Source organism: Toxorhynchites rutilus, chromosome 2, assembly GCF_029784135.1.
Source record: "Toxorhynchites rutilus septentrionalis strain SRP chromosome 2, ASM2978413v1, whole genome shotgun sequence".
In the NCBI taxonomy this organism is placed as follows: Eukaryota; Metazoa; Arthropoda; class Insecta; order Diptera; family Culicidae; genus Toxorhynchites; species Toxorhynchites rutilus.
Window position 1 is genome coordinate 237,726,918 of NC_073745.1, and position 24,634 is coordinate 237,751,551.

At 38.6% G+C, this 24,634-nt stretch overlaps 3 protein-coding genes across 4 annotated transcripts in view; 2 read left to right on the top strand and 1 right to left on the bottom strand.

Moving 5' to 3' along the window:
• LOC129765213 (uncharacterized) overlaps positions 1 to 4,030 on the top strand; it is a 31,376-nt gene extending 27,346 nt beyond the window's left edge. For both annotated transcript variants that reach the window (XM_055765266.1, XM_055765267.1), the window contains exons 4-5: positions 1,621 to 2,034; positions 2,108 to 4,030. In XM_055765266.1, coding sequence (XP_055621241.1) covers positions 1,621 to 2,034; positions 2,108 to 2,364 — 671 coding nt within the window. In that variant the 3' untranslated portion in view covers positions 2,365 to 4,030. The remainder of the gene's footprint in view (positions 1 to 1,620; positions 2,035 to 2,107) is intronic.
• An 8,981-nt stretch (positions 4,031 to 13,011) lies between these two features.
• On the top strand, positions 13,012 to 15,249 carry LOC129768052 (U3 small nucleolar RNA-associated protein 4 homolog). The gene is made up of 3 exons (XM_055769426.1): positions 13,012 to 13,208; positions 13,268 to 14,547; positions 14,608 to 15,249. The coding sequence occupies exons 1-3, from the start codon at positions 13,087 to 13,089 to the stop codon at positions 15,225 to 15,227; spliced, it is 2,022 nt and encodes a 673-aa protein (XP_055625401.1). The 5' UTR covers positions 13,012 to 13,086; the 3' UTR covers positions 15,228 to 15,249.
• A 5,144-nt stretch (positions 15,250 to 20,393) lies between these two features.
• The window catches only part of LOC129769052 (CYFIP-related Rac1 interactor B), a 108,699-nt gene continuing 104,458 nt past the window's right edge, over positions 20,394 to 24,634 (bottom strand). Inside the window, exon 4 of the mRNA XM_055771065.1 lies at positions 20,394 to 22,040. Coding sequence (XP_055627040.1) covers positions 21,776 to 22,040 — 265 coding nt within the window. The 3' untranslated portion in view covers positions 20,394 to 21,775. The remainder of the gene's footprint in view (positions 22,041 to 24,634) is intronic.

Here is a 24,634-nt window from a genome sequence, read left to right on the forward strand (position 1 = left end):
TGCTTTTTTGACCCGTCTTGGCAAACTGTCACTATTAAGATATGACCGTTTGTGAAGTACAACGACGTCGCTTTGGTTCCCAAGAGGTGATATTCGGGTCAACCTAAGGCAGATTGAGGAATACTGGTCTATTGTCAAGGTCCAGCAGGTGGGAAACTGTGGAACTATAAGTGTTGTGAAAGTGTTCAACAGGAAATTTAATTCGAATGCCAAACAAGAGGTAAAATAGCTGGTGCAAAGGATCAATAGGTTTTGATAAGGTGTAAGGATGATACATTAAAAAATATGTAATAAAATGTAGTTTTAATAGTTAGTTAAAAATCGGTCTTTCACAGGTTGAAGCATTGTCCACCTACAATTCGTATACTTTTTTTTAATTTTTTTTATCAGTGATCGCTACACGAATTTTTCGATAGCGATTTGATAATAAAGTAGACCTCTTCCGGTGGAGGAACTCTCACTGCTATTCGTGCTACGAGTCAAACATTGTTCTAAATGGAAGACGAGAGATGAAAATTAATATTACCTGCTTACATTGAAAATTCAACGTTGTAAGGTGGTAAGGTAACGTGAATCGAAGCGCAGTTGAATAGAACTAAAACTAACGCGTCTGACAGTCTTGTTTGTTTGGTGAAATTCACGTTGTACAAAGAAGAATGCCTCAGGAAACACGTATTTCCTTTTATAGGAACACACAAAGGGCCTGTGAAGTTTTGGCTTGATTTGGCGAGATACCACTCCGGCGGAAGGTTGTTTAGTAGATCGTGAAATTGGGGTAAATTTCATTGACAAGAACCTAGATCTTTCCAATTGCCCTCAATTCTGACCCATAGAATAATATTAGATAATCATGAAGCGGAAGATTAAGAAGATTGGTAAAATAGCTAAGAACAAATGTTAAAACTTTGGGACAAACTTACAAAAGAGATTGATACTACAGATGTACAACGTTTGATTGTAAATATCACAAGGAAAGTACGCAGATATATTAAACATGAAGAGAAATGCGTACTTTTGCGTATGTCCTGAGATGTCAGTGATTCTTACATCAGTTACTCACAAAGTATACATTACAGTGAAGAAATTCAACAAATTGTAAGAGAAAAAGATGGATGTTCAACCGGCAGCACTCTCAGGGAGCTCAACCCTTCTATTGAAAAATACAAAGTACTAAGGGTGGAAAGTTTAAAAAAAACTTGAAAATGCAGAACGAATTTCAGACTTCATTTATGCTATACTTACTAAGCGTATCCACGTGGACATTATTCATAACCCCTACCCCGCTCTCCGTGGACAAGTGTGGACATTCTTGTACCCCCTCCCTCTCCTCCATTACTTGTCTACGTGGTATGTGGACAGCCCCTTTCTTTCGTTTATTATTTATTCCGAAGCGATTTACGTTATCGGAGGTACAGTTTCGACATTGATTAAAGTATGAAATTGACGTGGAAGAAACGTTCTCTATCGAATTGGCACGCTCGAATTCAGTTTCAAATTGTTATATTTTATTCGAAAATCATTACTTGGTGTTTATGGAAAGCTAAAAATACGTAGCGCATTAGCGTATTAGAATCATTTTACAAGTATTGCTATTTCAACGCTCAATTTATTTCATTCCAGGCGTGGTATTCACCAGCGGTTTGATGGCCGTGGCAGCATGCGCCATGTTCGGTATATTTTGCGTGCTGAGTATCCTCCAGATAGCGATGATTTCATCCCGCGATCGCATCTGTATGCAGTACACCGCTCTGATCACGCTCAAGCTGATACTGGTGGTGTTGGCAACATTCCTATCGCTGGCGGCAGCTGGTCTGTTTGCCCTCCAAACGGACGACGATCGGTCCGGATACCACATCACACGGGGCGTCTCGTTCTATTTGCAGATTGTGACGGTGGCCCTTTCGTTGGCACTGCTGGTCCTATCGTTGTACGATCGAATACTGACGAAGCGGCCCGATGGTGATCCGACGATGTTGACGACGAACACGAATGGATCCACCACTTACAACAATCCTGGCTTCCGAGATGTTAATGGTGAGTTACGATCATACAGTTTTGTTCCGTCGTTCCAAAACGCGTTTAACATTCTTCTATATAATCCTCGTAGGCATCGCGGTCACCGACGCCAGTGCTCGGCCCTACTCGGGCATCAATGGCAGCGTGCAATCGGTAAGTACGGCGGTGACTACCGTGTCCAACGGATCAACGATCGGTTCGGGTTCGGTTACTAGAACCCCGCTCCGATCGAGCCTTAAAAAGCCTCGACCACAAAACGCCGAAGGGTACGGCATCCGGAATCCGGGCTACAGCGAAAATGGTACCGTTAAAAAGGTACGCATTCAAACGCACAGTACAGAAGTCTGAGGGAGGAATCGCGAATGGGAGGGAAGGGAGAATGACGGTGATCAAGTGCATTATTTTTTATTTGTATTAGAGCGACATCACATCCGTCCATATATTTTTTTAGCTACCTTGGTTTTAAGGTTTCCAAAGTTCTTACTTTGAATCAATTCCGTATTATCTTCTGTACGTACGAAGAGCTGTAGAGGAAAAAAATAATCTCGAAATGATCTATACTTTTTACTTATACTTAAAGTAGAGTACACCTAGATCAGATTTAAGTGTTATTTAGTCATAGTCAGTTAGAAATTCGTATGTTGAAACTGTCACTTAAAAAGTACTGAATGTAAATAATAGCACTTCACAGAAAGCAGCAATACAACTGTAAAAGACACAACTAAGTAAGAGAAGTTTATTCGCGCGCAGCGTGGAATTTTAGATGTGGTCATTAGGGGGGTTTATTTATGTGAGAAACAGACGGAATCAAAGTGCACTTAACTGTTGCCTTAGCACGCGGCAAGCAAATTGCAGCTTGTAGGAATTAGGATAGCATGGGGAAAGTGTTAACCATGGTAAGGCCGGTTTAGAGTACCCGTGAACGTGAACTTGAACAGGCGGTGGAATAGGACGATCATTTCACGGTGAACTACATTGCGAACAAACAATTCAAAAAATCGTGGTGAATAGAATGATTTTGTTCACGTTCACGTTCATTTTAAAAGTTCAACAGTGAACGTGAAGTAAATAAACATCGATCTTCAATAAAGTAATTCGGATAAAATATACAGTTGTTCACGAATCAACCCAAACCAACGAAGTTTTTTAACCCGCGCAGAGATCCGATTGGTGGAAATTGCATCCATATCAAAATTTTCATTGAAAACTTGAGAATTGCTAAACATATCCTTCCACAGTTCGCGGTGAAATCATTTTCAGAATGCTTTGGGACATTCGAACGTGAACATGAACGTGGAAATATTTTGACGTCTATATTCACCACTGTTTTCTCGTTCACGTTCATCGAAGCCGGTGAACTATGGTGAGTTCACCAACATCTCGATTCCACGGTGGAAATTCAGAATTGTTGTGAAATATTGAATTAATTCATTTTTATCAATATGAATTGTGTTTGAACATGTTTTTCAACTAGAAAATGTTTCTTCCTATCGTTTCAAGATGTTTTCCTCGCGTTTTATATATGGACTGATGAATTATTAACAAAAAAGTTTTTGTCCGCGTTCACGTTCACGGGAACTCTAAACCTACCCGTAGGGTGATAGATATTCATGATACAATGCTAACTTGAGTTGACCATCATTTTATTTGATCAAGTGTAAGTATCGAACGATATTTTAGAGCAGCAATAATATTATTTTATTGACCATCATATGGACTAATGTACAATCAACACTCAGAATCATGATATTGTTAAACCTTAACAGTCTTCCATAAACCAGATTAGATCTAAATATTTTCGAGAGGTAATCATAGTTTGATTGTTTTGAATCTATGTTTCTTTAGCACGCGCAATAATAGAGTGTGATTAGTTCCGTCCTGACGCGTGATTGGGTGAGCATTAGAAATTCGGTCGTAAATGTGTACGAAGAAAAAAGTACATTAAATATTACTGTGATTCATTAAAAATGAATTGGTTTAAATAATGTATATCGAGAAGCATGTGAACGTAATAAAAAACTTTATTCTTGAACAACTATTTGTATTGGGTTTGATGACAGTATTTCATTCATATTCATATCGATATCGTCACATACAGTCAATCGCTAAATTAAGTATACACCCCATGTTGGTTTGTTATTTTTGAGTTTTTCGATGTTAAGAAGTAAATAATTAAAAGAGACATATTCCTTCGTAAAATTGATGCTTTTCACTATCATGTAGTGATAAGATAAAAATTAAAATGGTCACATTTCTACTTCATGTTTAAAAAACAAATAAAAAATCTTCGATTCAGACGTTGCAAAACTGAGTGTACAATTCAAGTTTTTCTTAAAAAGAAAATTGGATTAAGTTCAGTGGTTCTTGATTTCCCACCAAAGATACTCAAGTCCGGTGATTTCGGAGGTGTTTTGAGTTAATTGGGACATTATAGAGCAGGCGTATCCTCACCATGAAGCCAGTTTGCTTCGTATCATTATTCTGTTGGAAGTAGTAATCACGAGGGAGAGCCAATTTCTGCACGAGACACTGAAGGTTACGTTCCAGGATGTTAATGAAGCCGCCTTGTCCGTCGCCGAATCGATAAACTCCGTGGTTCCAGTTCCAGAAGCCGCCATCGTACCATCATCTGACTGCCGCCGCCGTATTTTACTGTAGGAACCAAATGCTGAATCTGAAGCACCAAACCTGGTTTCCTTCACACTATCAGTCCTTCATCCGATTCAAGAGATTTGTTTTCATTTCTTAGGTCAGTTTACATCTGCCTTAGCAAACTGTAATCGTTTTTTTTCATATTCCCCCCTTTAGGACTTTCCACGGCCAACTATTTATTATCTGTATTATAGTGACTTTCAACTCATTTGACTGGTTCGTCACTTTTTACTTCCATTTTTGGAAGAATGTTGGGAGTGAGAATTGAACTCGTGACCTTTAGCGTGAGAGGCATGGATGTTACCACTACGCCAGATCGCCTCCACGCCCACGGCCAACTAGACCTCTCAGATTAATAAATTTTGGCATCTGCGACAATAGTAAATGAAGTCCTAATGAGCTAACATTTTACATAGGGTATTTTATCGTGCAAATCAACATTTCGCAAGGAGTCAAGTATGAAAAATTGATATGATGATTTTCATTGGCACCCAAACCATATATTCTGCCTGGTATTCCGAAAAAAATCCCAGAGTGTCGATTTTTGACAAAAAATGTCCTTCGAGATGACACTAGATCCAGACGTTTGAAAACCCCGATTTCCTTCACTCCCCCCTTGGGTGATTTTTCGGTTTCCAAAAAAAACTCAAACTTTGACGGCTGTGCGATACTATTAAATGAAGTCCGATTGAGCTGATATTTTTCATAGGGTAGTTTTTCATGGGAATCAACATTTTTAATCAAGTTCGCTTTGAAAATTCAAAGGACACTTTTCTCCCATACATCCATTGAGATCCATAGAGATTGTTTTAATTTTTTAGGAATAAACAATTAGCAGAAAACTTTTCGCGGAATTTTATTTCACGTACAGCTAGTTAAATGTGTGAGTAATTAATATGCTTCAAAAGAATCAATGTATTCAAAATATTTCATACCAAATAAATGGAAAGTTTTGTTAAGTAGCATTTGTACACTCAATTTTACGATAGACTGTATGTTTCTTCCGATAACATCCACATTATCTACGAGACAGGTCAAGTAATTGCACTTATTGAAATTGTACATATTGAAACCTTCTCTCCGTATAACATAGGGCCCTATTCCAGAAAACGAGACGAGCAATTCGTCTCGTCTCGTCTCGGCTTCAGTCACTGTCGAGACGAGAAAAATATCCCATTCCAGTACACGAGTTTCATTGAAATGTTTTATTTGGTAGACTGGAGAGACTTCAGTCAGTTTTTCTCGGTATGATCAGTGATGTCAGATGAGAAGACATGTTTTTGTTTTGAGAAAAACAACAAACAGTTTTAAAATCGATCAATCGATACTCTTTTCTCAGTGCCAAAATATTAAAAAAAACATAACAAAAAGGAATCTCATATATAAAAAAAAAAGGTTTCATATATCTTTTGGTTCCATTGATATTTTTCCTCGAGCATATGGTTTTATCATCAGACGTTTTGTTATTATGGATTTATTGGGGGCAATGTTTGTTCACCTGATCAACGATTTATCAAGAAAAGTTTTAAATCTATATATACGGATTTCCAATAAAGTAGATGTTTTGAATTACTCATTTTCGTTCAATATGTGAAGACCCTTTTCGTGCCGTGTTCATATATCCAAAACAATCATCTGGCATCCCTGGATATGAGTTCAATGTTCACATTTGGTTGTGTTGTTTGGGAGAGGCCAATTGAAAATCTGTAAAATATTGCAATTACTGAATTGAATTTGATGGTTGCAGTTGAAAACATACATTGCTTATGCAATACTAGTTTAGCCGTGAAACAATTTTTGAAAATAAAGGCGGAGCAGAATACCGATGCTTTCAATCAACAAGGTGAACGAACACATCAAACAAACTAGACGATTCGACTGATTCATCGACGAGCGCGGCCAAACGGTCGTCGAGCCAGACGAGCTACTTGTCTGTTTTTAGTCGAGCTCGGCTTCTGGAATATGAAAACAAACGAGACGAGCGCTCGTCTGCTCGTTTTCTGGAATAGGGCCCATATTCCAGTACAATGTTGTATCTCAGACGGGCGAGTCGATCGCTTTGTCGAAGTCATCTGTGAGTCTCAGACGAATCCAACAGATTGTTCTAGATCCGCATATTGCCTATCGTTATAAGCCTGCTGTCCGTTGATGTATCAGTTGAAAGCGTGGAAACACACTCGACGGCTCACCCGCGCGATTTTCGCAATGACAAGTCGCAGTAGGAGCTTGATGTAAAACACATTCAGCGGCTCTCGACGGCTTCACTAGCTGCCATTATTATATTTTTATAGACGGATGCAAAACGAGTATATGGTACAAGGTACAAATGTTTGGACGGTAAGCGGAAGGGTGGTATATAAAGACAGAATGGTAGAAAACGGAAGAGGGGATGTTTAACTGAGCGAGAGGGAGAGAGAAGTTGATCACAATCGTCTGAAATATTGCATTTCTCGACAATTTGGATTGAATTCGAGTATCCGCAGCTACATGACCGCAGAGTGATTTTCTCGTATTGGCTCATTGGCTCCCCTGAGAGTGTGAGGATATGTATTGAAAACTCGATTCTTCTTCTTTCTTTCTTTGTTTTTAAGAGGCTTTAAACTTTGAAGTTCATTCGCCTCTAAAAACTCGATTTACTAATTTAATTCTTTTATTTAAAATCACTCCTTTAACTGAACTTCTCACTGTTTTCATGCTTCACCATCTATATGACATATCTCGCCTTCCGTCATCGATGCCCCTTCTTCTAAATCATGGTTGCTCTATCCAAGTTGTTTCATACCTGAAATGAGAGACCCTACAGAGAGTACATTTCTTATTGCCTTGCTTTATTTACACTTTTCAAAAGCGCATAAACACTAAGCGTAAGAACACACTGGACGGCTTCCCCGCGCGGATTTTGCAATGACAGACCGCCGCGGGGCCTCGATAATGGAATGTGAATGAGATAAAACACACAAGGCGGAGCGGGTACGGCCGGTTCTAAAGTCACTGTTGTAAGGTTCCTCATTCTCTGCGGTGGCTCGATGGAGATGATGCGCCGCAACGGTTTTGTGATAGTATTAGTGTTTATGCGGTGCACATGAAGCAAGGTAATAGTTATTGTACTATCGGTGAGCCAATACGTGTAGCTGCGGATTCTCGAATACTACCCAAATTATCGAGAAATGCAATATTTCAGACGTGTGCGATCAACTTCTTTCTCCCTCTCGCTCAGGTAAACATCCCTCTTCCGTTTTCCACCATTCTGTCTTTATATACCTCCCCTCTAATCCGCTTACTGTCCAAACAGTTGTACCTTGTACCATAGACTCGTCTTGCATCCGTCTATAAAAATATGATAATGGCCGCTAGTGAAGCCGTCGAAAGCCGCTGAATGTGTTTTTCATCGAGCTCCTGCTGCGACTTGTCATTGCGAGAATCGCGCGGGAGAGCCGTCTAGTGTGTTTCCACGCTAACACTCTCACAAAACCGTTGCGGCGCATCATCTCCATCGACCCACCGCAGCGTATGAGGAACCGTACAACAGTGATATTGGAACCGCACACACCCGCCCCGCCTTGTGTGTTTTATCTCATTCACATTCCATTCAAGGCGCCAAGAAGTATATCCTAAAGTAGGGCAACTTGCTAAAACCATTTTTCAGCCATCTTGGAAGACTACTGTGTTTTGTTAGTAAACAAAACAATACGCTTGTGCAAAAGCTCGCTCGTGATCAGTCAGTCTCTTTCACGCTTCAAGCAAATCCCCTTCTGCTTTCCTCCGTACTGTTTTCATATACCGCTCCCCTAACCAAGTTATTGACGAAACGGCCTCACCTTAAGCGGACCTTACACGGTCAACTTTATTGACAATATGATGACATTTGAGAACATAATGACAGCTGAAAATGGCCGACAACGCAGAAATCCGGATTTTCCGATTTTCGGGCATCAATATCGTGACATTTCATATGGATGCATGATGTTGACGTTTTACCTCACGAACTTTCAGACTGAGTTGCCAGATCTGCAAGCGGACATTTAATTTTTGTTAGTCTTTTTTGCGATTGCAAATTCTGAAATTGTAGGAATCATAAATGAAAGCATTACAGGTCTGTCCAATTAGAGAAATGTCGCATTAAATGTAAATTACTTTACTTCAAATAGCAAAATACAGTACTTTTCACGATACAAATCAAAACCTCAAAGTGAACTGACAATGTGATGGTGAGAAAGTGAATGAAAATTAACAACGTGTTGAGAATTTTTTAACGTTGAACTCGGTCATTCTTTGCGCTAACTAACGCACTTTAGTCTAAGTTGTGTGTTTCTTCACACTCCGCTATAAAATGTGGAGAATGAGAAGATCTGGGAAAATTACAGATGAAAAAACATAATGTGTTAATTTAAGCTACAGTAGAATTCCGATTATCCGCGGAATAATCAGGCAAACTCACCGCGAATAACGAAAATCGCGGATGACCCATTAAAGGACTAAAAGAGAGATGCAAACACAAAAAAAGATGTTTCAATATAAAAACTATGTTTTATTAATACAGAAATCATTAAACTATTCATCTATAACGTCGTGTCCACAACAAAAAAGCATGGGCCTACTACTCACTAACTAATTCCGAAAATACCTATTGATTTACTATGGAACTCGCAGTCGCGATTAATCCACAGGGCGGATCACCCGCTCGCGGATAATCGGGGTTCTACTGTCATAGTCTCATTTATGGAATAAAAACATTTGCTTGCAGATAAAATAACTTGCATATATTTTCGCAAACTAAAATAATCTGGCATCTCTGAAACTGAAAGGAACTGTCTGTATTTTTTTCAATGATTTCAATCCTCGTAAATGATATGTTAGTAAACAAATGACGCCATATTGATTTTGATTTTGGGTAGCCTATCACCCCTATTCTGTATTTCAATCGATTCGAAATATTTCGAACGACTTGATAAAATTCCATTCTGTATTCCGTTCGAGTTGTTTTTGCATTTCGTTCGATCTGTTTCTCTTCGAACATTGAATGGGCAAAACGTTCGAAATGAGGAATGCGAAATTATAACTCGAACGAAATAACGGTTTCGAACGAAATGGAAATCCGTCGGAATACAGAATAGGGCTGTATATTCAATTGATGTCTAACCCCTGGTCCACATACCACGTGGACAGAAAAAGCACGATTTTAGACTTCCCCCTCCCCCTCCGTGGACAAGCATGGACATTTTCATACCCCTACCACCCCTTTGTCCACGTGGACATTTTTCAAATTGAAATAATTAAGGAAATAACTGATTTGCACCTAAATTTCATTTTAATTCCATTTAAGTTGTTTTTATTTCAAATTTTACTTGCTCTACCCTGTACCTGCTTTGTTGTGGCCCATTGTTCTTGTATGGTAAAGAAATGAGTGGCATAACAAAGCACATGCTTCTTGTGAGTTTAATTTTGAAACACTTATGAGTTATCACATAGTTATCACTTGCTTATAGATATCAGGCGCCAGTAATAATCTAGTCAACTCGATTATTTCGCTTTCATTTGATTCATACGGAATTCCAGTAGAACTTTTACCACAGAGATATTCTCGATCGAATGAAAAGTTCTCCTTTCATTTTGGATTATGAATATTTAATGACATAACGATCGCACAGCAAATCGAAGGGCAATTATGGAAACTTAAAAATGTTCTATACAAGATCCAGTTATTGCTTTGACAAATGCATTGTTTTATAACAGAGTTACAGTGTTACAGTGTTACTTGAAATTTTAGATGAAACAAATCTTTGCCCACTCCGGAATATGATTGATCACAGTAAATGCCGATTCATATTCAATCTGGATTTCCGATTCACCTTTAGTCGGTAGCGCAAGTCAAAACCTTTTCCGCCATAGTTCGGAGAATTTTCAGAGGGTATTAAAGGCGTTTTAAAATATTTTATATTTTTTTAAATCCTTATGGGCCATTCTGCATTAAGTGTCTAGATGACTTTCAAAGTGCTTGCGGGAAATAATGACATCTGACAACTCACGACACATTGATTCCCAACTATGGAATGAAGCTCAAATCTCAACTATGAAAGTTGATTTTTTCTTGAGACTCATTTTTTGCTCTAAATTGACCCCAATTCAAAATTACGCTACTTAGAAGAATTTAATTGCCTTCATGATGAGAAAATTTTCTGTTGTGGAACATTTCAAATAGTGAAAGATAACAATAGGAATAACATTGTGGTGTCGAGGAAGGAATTGTAGAAGGGTTGGAGAGCTTAAATTGTATTTATAGAAACAATCAAGTTTATTTTTATAATATTTATAAAAAAAATAAAAAAAAAACCCTTGAAATACGACAAATTTTAAGTATTTTTTAACTTCTAAAAGGTTCTTCAATCCATCAATTGAAATGTTTTACAACTGCATTATATGCGAAATTAAAAAAAAAAAAAGGATATTGGGTCAAGTGATTCAAGTTTGAAGACACTAGTCTTCATGGATCATGCATGGATCATTTCACGCAAATGTAAATATTGATTCCTAGAAATTGACGGAATTCCAATACTTTGAAAAATTCTACCTTTTCGAGAAAAGTAATGCGAGAAAATAATTTTACACGAAATCTGAAAAATTATACAGACATTATTATCCTAAGACTAACTGTTCTCGAGATAGAACAAAATCTATAAACAATTATATTTGATGAAAAAACCATATGTGTAATATCATGAAAACTTAACCATTATGGAATCGTTTATTTTTTATAGGTTTGGGCTATGTACGTCTATGCATAGCCCGAAACTATGAAATTATAGGATCATACAAAATAGTTCAGTCGCTCGCAGTTTACATGAGTTATTTTCAGAATATAGATTTCAGTGAAGAAGTTCAATGATATTAGTAAAAATATATGAAGCACTCTCAGACAGCTCAATCCGTTTATTAATAAATATGGAATACTCAGGATGGGTGGAAAGTTTTAAAATTCTTGAATATGGATCAGTTTTTATTTAATTTAGAATGTATCGGTCTATATTTGAAAAAAATATTTATTTTTCGTGTCCACGTGGACATAGTCTATACCCCCTCCCTCCTATCCGTGGACAAGCGTGGACATTTTCATACCACCTACCCCCCCCCCCCCTAAAATTGTCCACGTGGTATGTGGACAGCCCCTTATCGTATAGAGTTTTCCGTCTGTCCTTCTTTCGATCGTTTATGATGTTAAAATTGAACTGCCTAATTCTTTCGATTTCTTACACTAACATTTCTGGGAACCATATCGAAAATTGCAAAACACTGAACTTCATGTTCGTTTTTCTCGAAATCAATGTCACATGGTCCGGTCTGGTCGAACACCGACCAATTTCGATGGAAACAAAACGTTCTTCATCTTGGTATACCAAAAAAAGAAAGTTGTTGTATCTCGTGCGACATATTAACGCACTAAAACTAAATTTCCGCACTAAAAGTCCCAATGAATTTTGATTCCCGACTTTTTCCCGCTTTTCCCGAATGGGTGGTCACCCTGCATTATCTAAATAGAATATTTCGAAAGCTTGTTTTTAACTTTTAACACTCCTATACTCGCGCGGAAAATTGTAATTTGTGTACTCTGAACTATGCGAGTCTCTGTGATATTTCTATTGGTAAAAATACACAATAGAAATATCGTTAATGGTATTTATTCAAAGAGCAAGATATAATTGAGTGAAAGAACTACAGATAACATTTTTTCCTCAACTTCATTCAGTTTTGATAGTAATTTAATTCAACCACATCTTTGATGCTCGGTCTGTCAGACCTATACGCGAGTATGGGAAGGTTAAAAGAGTAAAGAGATTTGCGTGGTGTTTGAATCGCTGTATACAGTGCGAGCGGATGATCAGCGGTACGGATTATCCACGAAACCGAGTTCCATGGTAATTCTATAGAGCTCCCCAAAATTTGTCAGTGAGACCTAGGAACTTGCTCTTTTGTTTTGGTCATGACATTCATATTATCTGACCACTGGAGCACACGATCTTACAGATGGCTAGTTTGATAATATTTGTATTGATAAAACATAGTTTTCATGCTAAAATATCTTACACCACATTTTTAGTCGTATATCGCCTTATCCGTGATTTTCGTTATACGCGGTGACATTGTCAGACTATTTCGGGAAATAATCGGGGTTCCACTGGTTTAGAAAGCTATAAAAATGTACTCACAATTTTTTAATTTTTTCTAGCAAGTTATGGCATACATTTAGAGGATTTTGATATTCGCTATTTAGCAACACTGGCTGTACATCGCAAGTCGACTTATCTCCACGTTGACAACCTCACCATGCTGTATTTTGTTTACATTTTACACGGCCGCACGCTGCATCGTAGATTCGGTTATACGTTAATATATATATTCAAAACTGGTGGTTTATAAGCAAAAATGAAGGCTAAATCCAAATCAGGGGAGTGTAATCTGCATCATATACAGTTCTATAACTTGCTGCCCCGAGGAATCAGTTGTTCCGCGGTGAATAGCGAGAACAGTAAACTTGCACTGTCAAGGTTTGTTTGATCACGTACAAAATCTACCTCGTCCGTTAGCACATGGTTCGTCATTCCAGGGACGATGGCACAATCGAAATATGGAATTTATCGGCAGCCCCGTTCCTGGAGAAATCAATCCCTGGTGGTGAGAATGTGTCTATCGAGGGACTAGCATGGGTGGGTGATCGGCTATTCTCCGTTGGTCTTGCTGGTGCACTTCTTGAATGGGACCTTCGGCTGCTTAAGGTGAAAACGTCTCTGCTGTTAACTGGCGATGCTGGCTGGTGCTTGGACGTCAGTAAAGACGCACGCAGATTAGCCGTCGGAACCGAAGGGGGGTACATAAACATTTATGATGTTGAGCAGGATGAGATCAATTACGAGAAGATTTTGGATAAACAAGAGGGAAGGATTGTGTCCATCCGTTTCGATTACAGTGGTGACTTTTTGGTAACTGGCTCAGCTGACGCCGTCCGAGTGTGGAATGCGAAGAAAGGACATGCGATCCACAAGATGACAACCGGGCGAGCGGAACGAAACAAAGAAACCATTGTGTGGGACATTCTGGTTTTGAGAGACTTTACGATTATTTCGGGAGATTCCAGAGGCAAAATTATGTTTTTCGACGGAAATCTTGGTACATCGGTTGATTCCATTTCCGTATCCAAAGCAGACATTTTGTGTTTGGCTATTGACGATGAGGAAAAGACTTTGTATGTAAGTGGCATAGAGCCAATTGTGCGACTCTTCCAGCGTGTCGAAGTTACGAAGGCCAACGAGAAGGTCAATAGTTTCACACGGTCCATCAGCAGGAGGCTCCATACTAACGATATTAAAACATTAGCATTGCTCCGCCACGAGTTGCTTTCCGGTGGGGTTGACGGAACGCTCATAAAAAGTATGTTCCCTCCGCTAACAGTTGACAAATATATTCCTCTTCTGGAGGCACCCAGTTGTGTACTGGTAGACGAAAGTCGAATGGTTCTTCTCAAATACGTAAACTATTTGGAGGTTTGGACATTGAGTTCACCTTCGGTTGAAAGCCAAAAAATTTTGCAGATCAGAAGCAAATTAGATGAACATATCGTTGCTTCGTCCATTTCTTCCAACGGACGGTGGATCATTTACTCAAGCGAGTCAAAGGCACGTTTGTATCGATTCGATTACGCCAGCGAGGGTCAATCGCGTCTAGTCCCCATGCGAACGGTTCCGGATCAGTTTGATCGGTGCTATCGTGTTGAGTTCACACACGACTCGAAAGGAGTATTTTTGTTTAAGCACGAAGGAACGATAGAGTATTTTACGTTCACCGAAAAGGATGATTTCGACCACAAACAGACCATAGAGACGGAAAAATGTAAGTTTTGTCCAGCAATCAACAATGTTTGAAGATTAACTATATTTGCTCTTACTCTAGACTTCGCGGACAAAGTTCACCTGGCCGCCATCTCACGAGATGACAGATTTCTGGTATGTGCAAGTCTTTGCACCGCAATTATTGTATTTCAGCGACAGGAGTCGGACAAATGGACACGGTTGACTACACTGCCCAAGTACAGAATGCCACCAACAGCCATTGCTATACATCCCAATTGTCCGATTTTGGCAGCGGTTTTCCCCGATCACAAGATCTTCCACTATGATTTTAGCGAGTTTAAATTTACGTTTTCTTCATACTTGAAGCTAGATCAATTAGGAGGATCTTTGAACAAAGCCGTCAGTGACATTGTGTTCGATCCCAGAAACGACGATGCGATGATTTTGCAACACGATTCGGACCTGTTGGTGTCGGAGTTTGAAGACTGTGATTCGAGTTATTCAGAAACCAAACGGAAGAATTGCGGAGGCAAGAACGGTAGCGAGGAAGATCAAACACCTAGGCGACGATATAGTATGAAGGTTCTGAAGAAGTACAGTCGGTTGGTGTGTACGCGATGGTTAGGAAACGATGAGCTGGTCGTAATAGAAGCGAATCCACTATCCATGGTTGAATATTTGCCGCCGGCATACAGGAGAAAGGTATTCGGAGCGGCATAGTTTATAAAAAAAAAAGAAAAAAAAAATTGTTGTAATTTTCAACGAATATTACGTATGTTTATGAAAACGAAAGAATGATCTTGAATATTTTTTTGTTTAGTTGTGTTCCAATTTTCCAGCAATCAGACTTGTAGGAAGTTATCAATGACGGTATAGGTATTCCGAACGTTTTTCCCATTCAAGGTTTGAAAAGGAACTGATCGAACGAAATGCAAAAACTCGAACGGAATACAGAATTTAATTTTATCAAGTCGTTCGAAATATTTCGAATCGATCGAAATACAGAATAGGGGTGATTCTAAGAGTCGAGTCGTTATAAGTGAGATTTCGAAGTTGAATATAGCATTGGGCGATCTCGGATCCTTCCTTCCTTGTTTTTATTAGAGAGGATTTAAACTTTGCAGTTCATTCGCCTCTAGATCTCGGATCGATTTTCAGAAGATCGATTCGTTCCATTCCGATATCCGATTTTTTGGATCGATTTTTTTTACTCGAGAAAATCGGGACAATCGATTTTTTTGCTTTCAATTTTTTCGATCTTTTTGTGGATTTATTTTTCAATATAGACTCTGTCCAACTTCTATAAGACCAGGTTTGCTATTGCTGCTTTGTGTCATTGTAAACAAACAATGCTTCAACTTATATTCTAGTGTATTGGTATTCATATGTGTATGTGTGTGCAAGCGCTGAGCGTAAACCAAAAGTTTTGTATTTTTCAAATGTCAAGTTTCTATAAGATCAATCAAATTTTTCCGTTGTTTTGGTTGTTTTGATCAATAAATCTGGAAAATGCCGAAGGGAAAAGTGCTCACGGAGAGAAAAGAAAGACAATTCGATGCATTTCATCAAGAAAATGTTGGTATTAGAGAAGTTTCACGTCGGATTGGACGTTCCCATCAAGTAGTGCTCAATTGTTTGACGAACCCTGAAGGATACGGTAAGAAGGAGAGAGCTCCACGTAAATCGAAGCTCTCTGACCGGGATAAGCGGGAAAAAGCTAGAACAGCTTCGAGTACCTCAAAATCGCTTATGCAAATAAAGCAAAATTTCAATTTAAATGTTACTCGGGTGACAATTCGTGGGTTTGAAAGGTTAAAACTCCTCATCTTACACCATATCACATCGGGAGACGTGAGAGACGGGAGTTTTGCCAAAGCTCACATGAACCGACAGTGGGACATGGTATGTTGTGACAAAGAGTGTTTCCAAAACAATACATAACGAAAAGTTCTTCAATGTATAGGTTATCTCCACTGACGAATGATGTTTTCAACGGGTACTGGCGTGATACGATATTTCTCAACCAGGTATTTTGGCTCATGCATGTTTTGGGCGGGATTCTGTGCAACCCGCAAGCTCAAGATAACTTTCACATCATTCGAGGATTCCATACATGTTCTGGAATTCTCTGTCCTACCGTTTTTGCGTGGATATCGTTATTAAAAATTCACATATCAAATCATACTCATATCAGCAAGGAAACTAAGGAATGGATGAAGGACCAAGAACTTAATTTTTTGGACTGGCCGCCTCGCGCTCCAGACTTGAATCCTGTTGAAAACCTGAGGGGGATCCTTGTACACAGAATCTACACTGAGGGAAAGCGGTACACCACGATTGAAGAGCTCAGTCGCAAGTTCGGAAACATGGAAAAATATCGAGAAAATCGTTCAGCAGCATTAGGGTGGGTTTAGACTAGTGATATATTCATGTGAAGAAATATGATGAGATTTATAGAAATCGCATCAACCGTTTACACTAGCGTGAACTTCTATAATGAATATATTCATATTTTCGGTGAATTTATTCACCTAAAGTAGAACTGCATCCAACTTTAGTGATTTCTCACCAGTGAGAAATTCACAAGCGTTTACATATGCTGAATTTATTCAAGTTATATATACCTCGAATAAGTGTATCATATTTATTCTCACCCGTTTACACCTATTTTCACGTGAATAAATCCATCTATAGCTATAGATCTCCCTAATGTAAACCCGCCATTAGGTAAATAGTATTCTAACACAAATTTTCCAGGTTATTAGCCGAAATGGCAAGGTTGCCAATTATTGACATGTAAACCGCGATTCACATACAACATCCACGTTACGTTCACGTTCCGTCAAGTCACGTTGCGTAAATTATTCTTCCATGCAATTCCTATTGAAGTATTCACATACACCAGCAACGGCAAGTCGAAGTTGCCGTTGCCGGTGTATGTGAATGTTTGCATAAGAACTGCTTGGAAGAATAATTGACGCAACGTGACGGGACGGAACGTCAACGTGACGTGGATGTTGTATGTGAATCGCACTTAAATCAGCCGATCGTTTTGATTTTTTCATTGATAACCCTTATGAATTTTGAAATGGTCTTATAGAAACTGGACAGCTTAAATTATCATATTTAAGCACAATAAATCAACAAACAATTCTTTTGAACGAAATTGACGTTAAATATACTTTATTCTAAGCAGTCAACAATGTACCATTGTATCTTGTTGAAATTGTAACTGTTTGTGTTGCAACGAAATAGAATCAGGGTGGTCTTATAAAAGTTGGACAGAGTGTACGTACGTATCGATATTTATCCATTCCTGCTAAACTTGGTTCCACTTCAAAGCTACTACTTTTAAACTGGTGATAAACCACATAGTATCGGTGACCGGAATAAATCGCCACAGTAAACAACTGCAACAGAAACAACCGCTTAGAAAAAGTGTAGTAGGCTAGAAATATTTGGCGCGGGAAAAACATCATGTGCCTCACATTTCTATTATAAATTTATTCTCTTGTTCTCGTTTTTCGAAATTTATTCTGAGGACAATGTAATGGGGACGAAGTCCCCATTTGGCGAGGATAAGGAATCGAGGCGGCCCATGCCGCCAAGATGACGCAATCCGAGTCCACCGCCGACCCGCCGTCGGAAGCGGCGGTGTCTCGCACGCAAACCTGGGATCCACTGATTGCCCGGTTAGTTTGAAACATAGGATACGATCCTTTAGCAATGTCCGACCGAGCTCTAGCGAGCGTCGGACGGTATACGTCTGCCCGGGGCGTTACGTTTGCCTGGGGCGATACGTTTGCCCGGTTAATTCTTGTTTTGAAATACAATACCGCGCCACAATATTTATAGCCTACTACACATTTTATAAGCGGTGGTTTCTGTTGCAGTCGTTTTCTGTGGCGATTTATTCCGGGAACCATAGTATCATGTTTATTTCTCTTCTTCATCCATTTACTGCTCGCACTTACCTTCTTGAGATCGTCATCAATCGGAAGCCTCCTCCTGGTACCGCTTTTCAGGTTCCAGAGAACGCGTTCTTGTTTGCCATCTCTCGCGTATTCTGTTGTTTGTCTTCATCTTTGTGCTACAACATTTTAGAGCTCGACGGCAGCAGCACTGGCAATGAAACACAATTTTCTCTGATGAAATTTGACGTATTATTTGGCTAGAACTGGGGTGGCATTTCACATTTCGAAACGGGTGATTTTTGTTCGTTTCGACCACTTCTGCCATTATGAATCTCGAAGCGAGCACGAAACGAGCGAAATGAATGAGGCAGTAGTAGAGTTTCGAGCAAAGTTTGATATTACGTAACATTGTGTTCGAGCATTTTTAAGTACTGTGTGGATGCTCGAATGTATGCTGGTGGCACTGCAGGTTACCGATAGCTTTATGGCATTCGCCTCAGTATATACAACGTTATGGCGTCTCCCCTGGCAACGCTTTGACACAATTACGCTCGTACGATACCAAGCCCCGCCATCGTCCTCTTTCCCATTCGAGCATTAGCCCAGGTAAGGTGTCATTCCCAGCATAGAAGCAAAATGATGAATTCCCGGCTTGGCGATTTACACAAGTACTATGGGAAGAAATACTTCGGAAACAGCACTATGGAAAAAAATACAATAAGCATCCCATTTGCAGTACATTTTTTCATTTTCTGTAGGTCTTAGAAGGGGTATATGAGGGTATCCTGAATTTGTCGAAGAAATATTGCTTTGTTTCAACGATGTTGAATGAAACAAAGCAATATTCGACAAATTCAAGATACCCGGTGTAGTGATGGTACTTGTATATCCATTCTAAGGCCTACGGAAAATGAAAAAATGTACTGCAAATGTGATGCTTTTTTCCACTCCGAAACATTCCGCACCGGGGTCCCTCGCTCATTAGGTGCTTTTTATAAACTATCCCATAGTTTGTGAGAAGTCCACTTCGCATCTGGAGTATTCAGCGAATTTCGTGTGAGGTCTGAATGATTAATGTTCCAATTGGGAAGTGTTGATGTTCATTGTATTTTCTTGTGATTTCATAGCGCAAAAATAACAAGTGATTAATCATACAATATACTAAAAGTAATGTATTTATACTCACATACTGGTACAAATAGACGTTGAAACCAAAGGAAATACAATTGAAAATTCGTTTGATGTACGATTTGGAATTAAAACTAACGTTTCACTACCATTTTGCCATACGACGATCAACCATTTCTTGTCGAGACATTTGTTCTCGTTTCGAGCTAAAAAACGCACGAACACAATGTTACGAAATGTCAAACTTTGCTCGAAAGTCTACTACTAAACCATTTTTTTTATTCGCGGCTCGCTTCAAGATCCATAATGGCAAAAGTGGTCGAAACGAACAAAAATCACTCGTTTCGAAATACGAAATGCTACCCCAGGTTCTTGGACTTTGAATAGAATGTCGAATGGAATTTGTTACACTCTTGTTTTGTTGTGCTTAATTCGCACTTAAATTCATGAAATTAAATAATTTTTCACCACTATCATTAGGGAAACAATCCACTTTTTAATGATATCGCATCTCTGCTTAAGTTCGGGAGTCGTTCATTTATAAAAGCACCCGACTTTATTTGAAACAACTATTATTATTTCACTTTCATCAGCCTCCCCACACCCCATCATCCATTATTCACTTATTCACACAAATATCTTCTCGAGCATCGTCGCACCGATCAAAGATAATCCACATATCAGCATGTATTTTATCGGACTAGTCACGTGAAATAATTTTTTTTGCGAAAATAGATTGCAAAACAAGACCTTCTTGACTGTACACTGTTATGCCGAATACTTGACGATTGGTGTTCCACGAATTTCTTCAAACTAGGTCTCTTATTTTCCAAACACAGCCGGCATTCATCACTTGTTTGAATTTTATTCTCGACTTTGGTATCTCTAAACATCTTTCTACGCTCAGTTCAAACTCAGAAGTTTACGAAAAAGCATCTCTGCTTGCTCACCCTCGCAATAATTGTAATAGTGTAATTCTGTTTACTGGTAGTGTTTGTGTGTGTTGTATGTTTGTTTAGCACACCGATTCCATAGAAGCAATGCTGTTCTGGTTGCTTTAACAGCAATAATATGCTTTCTGTTAACCTGGTTGTATTCAATTTTTACAGCTAGCATTTTGGTTCAACGTCAACTCCCTATATTCGTCTTCGAATTTCTAGATCTTCCTAATTATTCGATCCAACTTGCAACGACACCCGATCGACTTATCTATCACTGGTCTTCTTACTCTTCACAGTTCTTATAAACTTAAATAACCGTCACGGCTAAAGAAAGTTATTCATTCTCCTAAATCGTTTCCCGATTGCCTGATTTGTTTTAGATGCTTCGGTGTCAAAAATATAGTATTCGCTTTTATTTTCTTTTTTTTCTGACTATTTGTTATTTTGTGTTGTGTATAGAGGAACACATTCTGGTTATTCGTTTGCAGTGTTTTTGGTTATCGCTTGTCTAAAGATGTTTGTTGATAATTTTGATAGTTCCTAATGCTTATCCAAAGTAAATGCGCTTGTGTGCGTTCCTCATTTGCCGCGTTTGAATAATTTTAAAATATTTTTCCTATACAACAATTAATCATTTTAATGTTTTTTCCACAATCTAGACTTAGGCAAAACAGTTGTGATGTGAACCAATGATAGTATTTACCTTGCCTCCAGCAAATCACATTTCAGCAGCGAAGAAGTTTGAATTATTAGTGTTCTTCTTGGTATGTTGGGTGTTCCTTTGTCATTTTTGATTCACGCATCACTGCTTGGTTAAATTAATTTATTGTTTCTGCTTGATTGCGTTATCTAAATTAGTATAGTTTTCTCATTTACTTATCGGTTGCAAAGAATTTCTCTTACCTACGAAAACAAGGAAAAGAAAATATTTCTTCTATTCGCGCACGCTCCATCATCAATTACGAACATGCGGCGGGTCTGTTTTGATTCATATCTCTTCTGTTCGTTACAATTATTTATTAAATTATATTTCAACTAGATAAACTTTTTTTTTGTTTCTCTCATTCTGCCGCCCTCATTTACATGTTTTCAATAATCATATTAAATTACCTTGTTAATATTTACGAGTTAAATCGGTTTAAGTTAGTTATTATCTAAAAACACAGAAACAAAACCTCACAGAAATGAAATGATTGCGACGCAAACGTAATAAAGACACTAATGTTGCATATTAATAGCGGTAATAATAATAATAAAAGACTTCGTCCGTCCCCCTGGTCACCCCTTATGCCGCCAGCAGGTTTCGAATGTTCTTGGGCGTGTTTTCCTCGTTTAAGTGCTTGGTGGTATATCGCAGGGCGTTGAGCAGGGGTTCCGCTTTGACGGCAGGTTGAGCTTGCAGCAGCCGAACACATCCTTTCACGTCGACGTGGGCTCCGCGGGCGAATGCTCCCACCGGGTGGACGTGATCGTACAGTATCACCAAACCCACCATAACCCGAAGCAGCAGCAGGTGCGTTTCCTCCCGTTCGATCTGGGCCAGTAGCTTCCTGGGTGGTAAATAATGATGTGTATGGTTTAATGAAATTTATAAAGTAGATTTTATTATTTACGATTTATTTTATAAACTAAATTTTATTGGATTTATATTTCCCAGCAGAGGCGAATGAACTGCAAAGTTTAGAGCTTTTTAAAAATGAGAAAATCGATCAAACATTACATAGAGGAAGCTTTGGGTTTTAATTTAAATCTTTGTGGGACAAGGATGTGTCATAATAATAATATTCTTCTTCTTCTATATTTGGGTACGAGAAATGTTTCTATGATGGTATGACACCGCTTCCTCCTCTGGAAAGGAGAGAGGTCCAATAAAAATAATGCACATATTTCAACCAAACATATTCCAACCAAACATGACAATTGAAAATTTTCGGAAAACTCTGAAGGAAAATGGGAAAATTCGAAGAATTCAATTCGCATGTATTCTACAATTACATATTGACAAGCGTTGTTACTCCATTTGATGCTTGCGGTAACGAAATTGATATTTGTTCAAAAGTGGAAATGGATTTTCAGGTGGAAAAACGCACTCGTATATGTCTATACAAATAAAAATGGGTCGCAAATTGTGTTCGAATGAAATTAATTCTGCAATTACATTGTTAGTCCAATTGGATTTCTCGTTTGCGGGATTAAGCTTCGTGTTCCGTTGATGTTAAGCGAAAATGGCAATAGATTCTCAAGTGAAATACCGCGCTTCAAAAATGAAAATTGTCAATGCAAATTTATTGATAATAATTTTTTATTCATAATTTTTAATTTTACCGCTTAATTTCACCTGAGAATCTATTCATTCTAATTAATTCTATTGCGGAACATGAAGCTTAATTCCGTAAACCGCAAAATTATGAATGAAAATTACTTTTCCCAAATCAAATTAGTACTCTATGTAAATGAAAATCACTTTTGCTAGCTTATGGTGAGACAATACCATACACAGATTTTGTCCAAAGATAATTTTATATTTTAACTAGCTGACCCGGCAAACTTCGTCCCGCCCAAAATTTGTTATTTATTATCAATACCTTCAAACATTCACGTTTTCTTACTAAGCGCAAGTTCATGAGTCCAATCGCAGAATTGTTCATTGATTGATCTTCTAATCGACCTCGTTGAATTTATCTTTTCCTAAAAAATCCTAGTGCTTCTACCAAAACTCATCATTATAATATCAGATTATTTTCAGACACAGACCCCTCCCTCTTCTTCCCTTCAAAGAGGGGGGAGGAGTGTCTATTAAATATAGAAACGTTTCGTGCCCCCAAAATCTTAACATGCCAAATTTGTCTCCATTTGCTTGATTAATTTTCGAGTTATGCAGAAATTAGTTTTTCATTTGTATGACAGCCTACCCTAATAGGGGGAGAAGTATCTAACCACCATAGAATCATTTATTGCACCCTAAAGCCTTCACATGCTAAATTTGGTCTCGTTTGCTTGATTAATTCTCGAATAATGTAGAAATTTGTGTTTCATTTGTATGGCAGCCCCCCCTAAGAGAGGGGGGAGGAGTATCTAACCACCGTGGAAACATTTATTGCACCCTAAAACCTTCACGTGCCAAATATGGTTTCGTTTACTTGATTAATTCTTGAGTAATGCAGAAATTTGTGTTTCATTTGTATGGTTAGTGTAGTGTCTAACCACCATAGAAACATTTATTACACCCTAAAACCTCCACATGCCAAATTTCGTTCCATTTGCGTGATTAATTCTCGAGTAATGCAGAAATTTGTGTTTCATTTGTATGGCTGCCCCCCTTAGAGAGGGGGAAGGGGTCTCAAACTATCAGGAAAACCTTCCCCGGCACCAAAAACCCCTACATACCAATTTTAATGTCGATCGGTTCAATAGTTTCCGAGTCCATAAGAATCAGACAGACAGACAGAAATCCATTTATATATATATATATATATATATATATATATATATATATATATAAGTTTGATAAGAGTCTCTGAAACTTTATAGAAAATAATAGGAGTACCGGAAAGTTTCTTCGTTTTTTTTCAAAAATTAAGGCTTTATTCTGCAAAAATGGTTACAAATTTAATATTCAAAGTATTGTCCATAACTAGTCACAACTATTTCCCATCTTTCTGGAAATTCACGGATCCCTTTTGCGGAAATAATCGGTCGGTTTGTCGACTAACCACGAATCGATCCAATTTTTGACTGAATGCTGGTCAACCAGGCCAGGTTGCATCAATCGAAAAAGGTAGTAATCGGACGGAGCAATGTCTAGAGGATACGGCGGGTGGGATAGGAGCTCCCATTTTAGTGTTTCCAAGTATGTTTTGACCGGTTTCGCGACATGCGGCCGAGCATTTCGTGCTGCAAAATAACTTTATTGTGTCCTTACTTGTATTGTGGCCGTTTTTCCTTCAGTGCGCGGCTCAAACGCATCGATTGTCGTCGGTAGAAGTCCCTCGTAATGGTTTCATTCGGTTTTAGCAGCTCACAGTACACCACACCCAGCTGGTCCCTCCAAATAGACAGCATAACCTTCTGGCCGTGAATATTCTGCGCGACCGTCGATGTTGATGCATGGCCGGGGTATCCATGCGTTGCCCGACGTTTAGGA

What these genes read in the sequence shown, in the direction of transcription:
- LOC129768052 (XM_055769426.1), top strand. Translation starts at nt 13,087, where the DNA reads ATGAAGGCTAAATCCAAATCAGGGGAGTGTAATCTGCATCATATACAG. An exon ending in AGTAAACTTGCACTGTCAAG is followed by an intron (nt 13,209 to 13,267) that starts GTTTGTTTGATC and finishes TCGTCATTCCAG; the next exon opens with GGACGATGGCACAATCGAAA. An exon ending in GACCATAGAGACGGAAAAAT is followed by an intron (nt 14,548 to 14,607) that starts GTAAGTTTTGTC and finishes CTCTTACTCTAG; the next exon opens with ACTTCGCGGACAAAGTTCAC.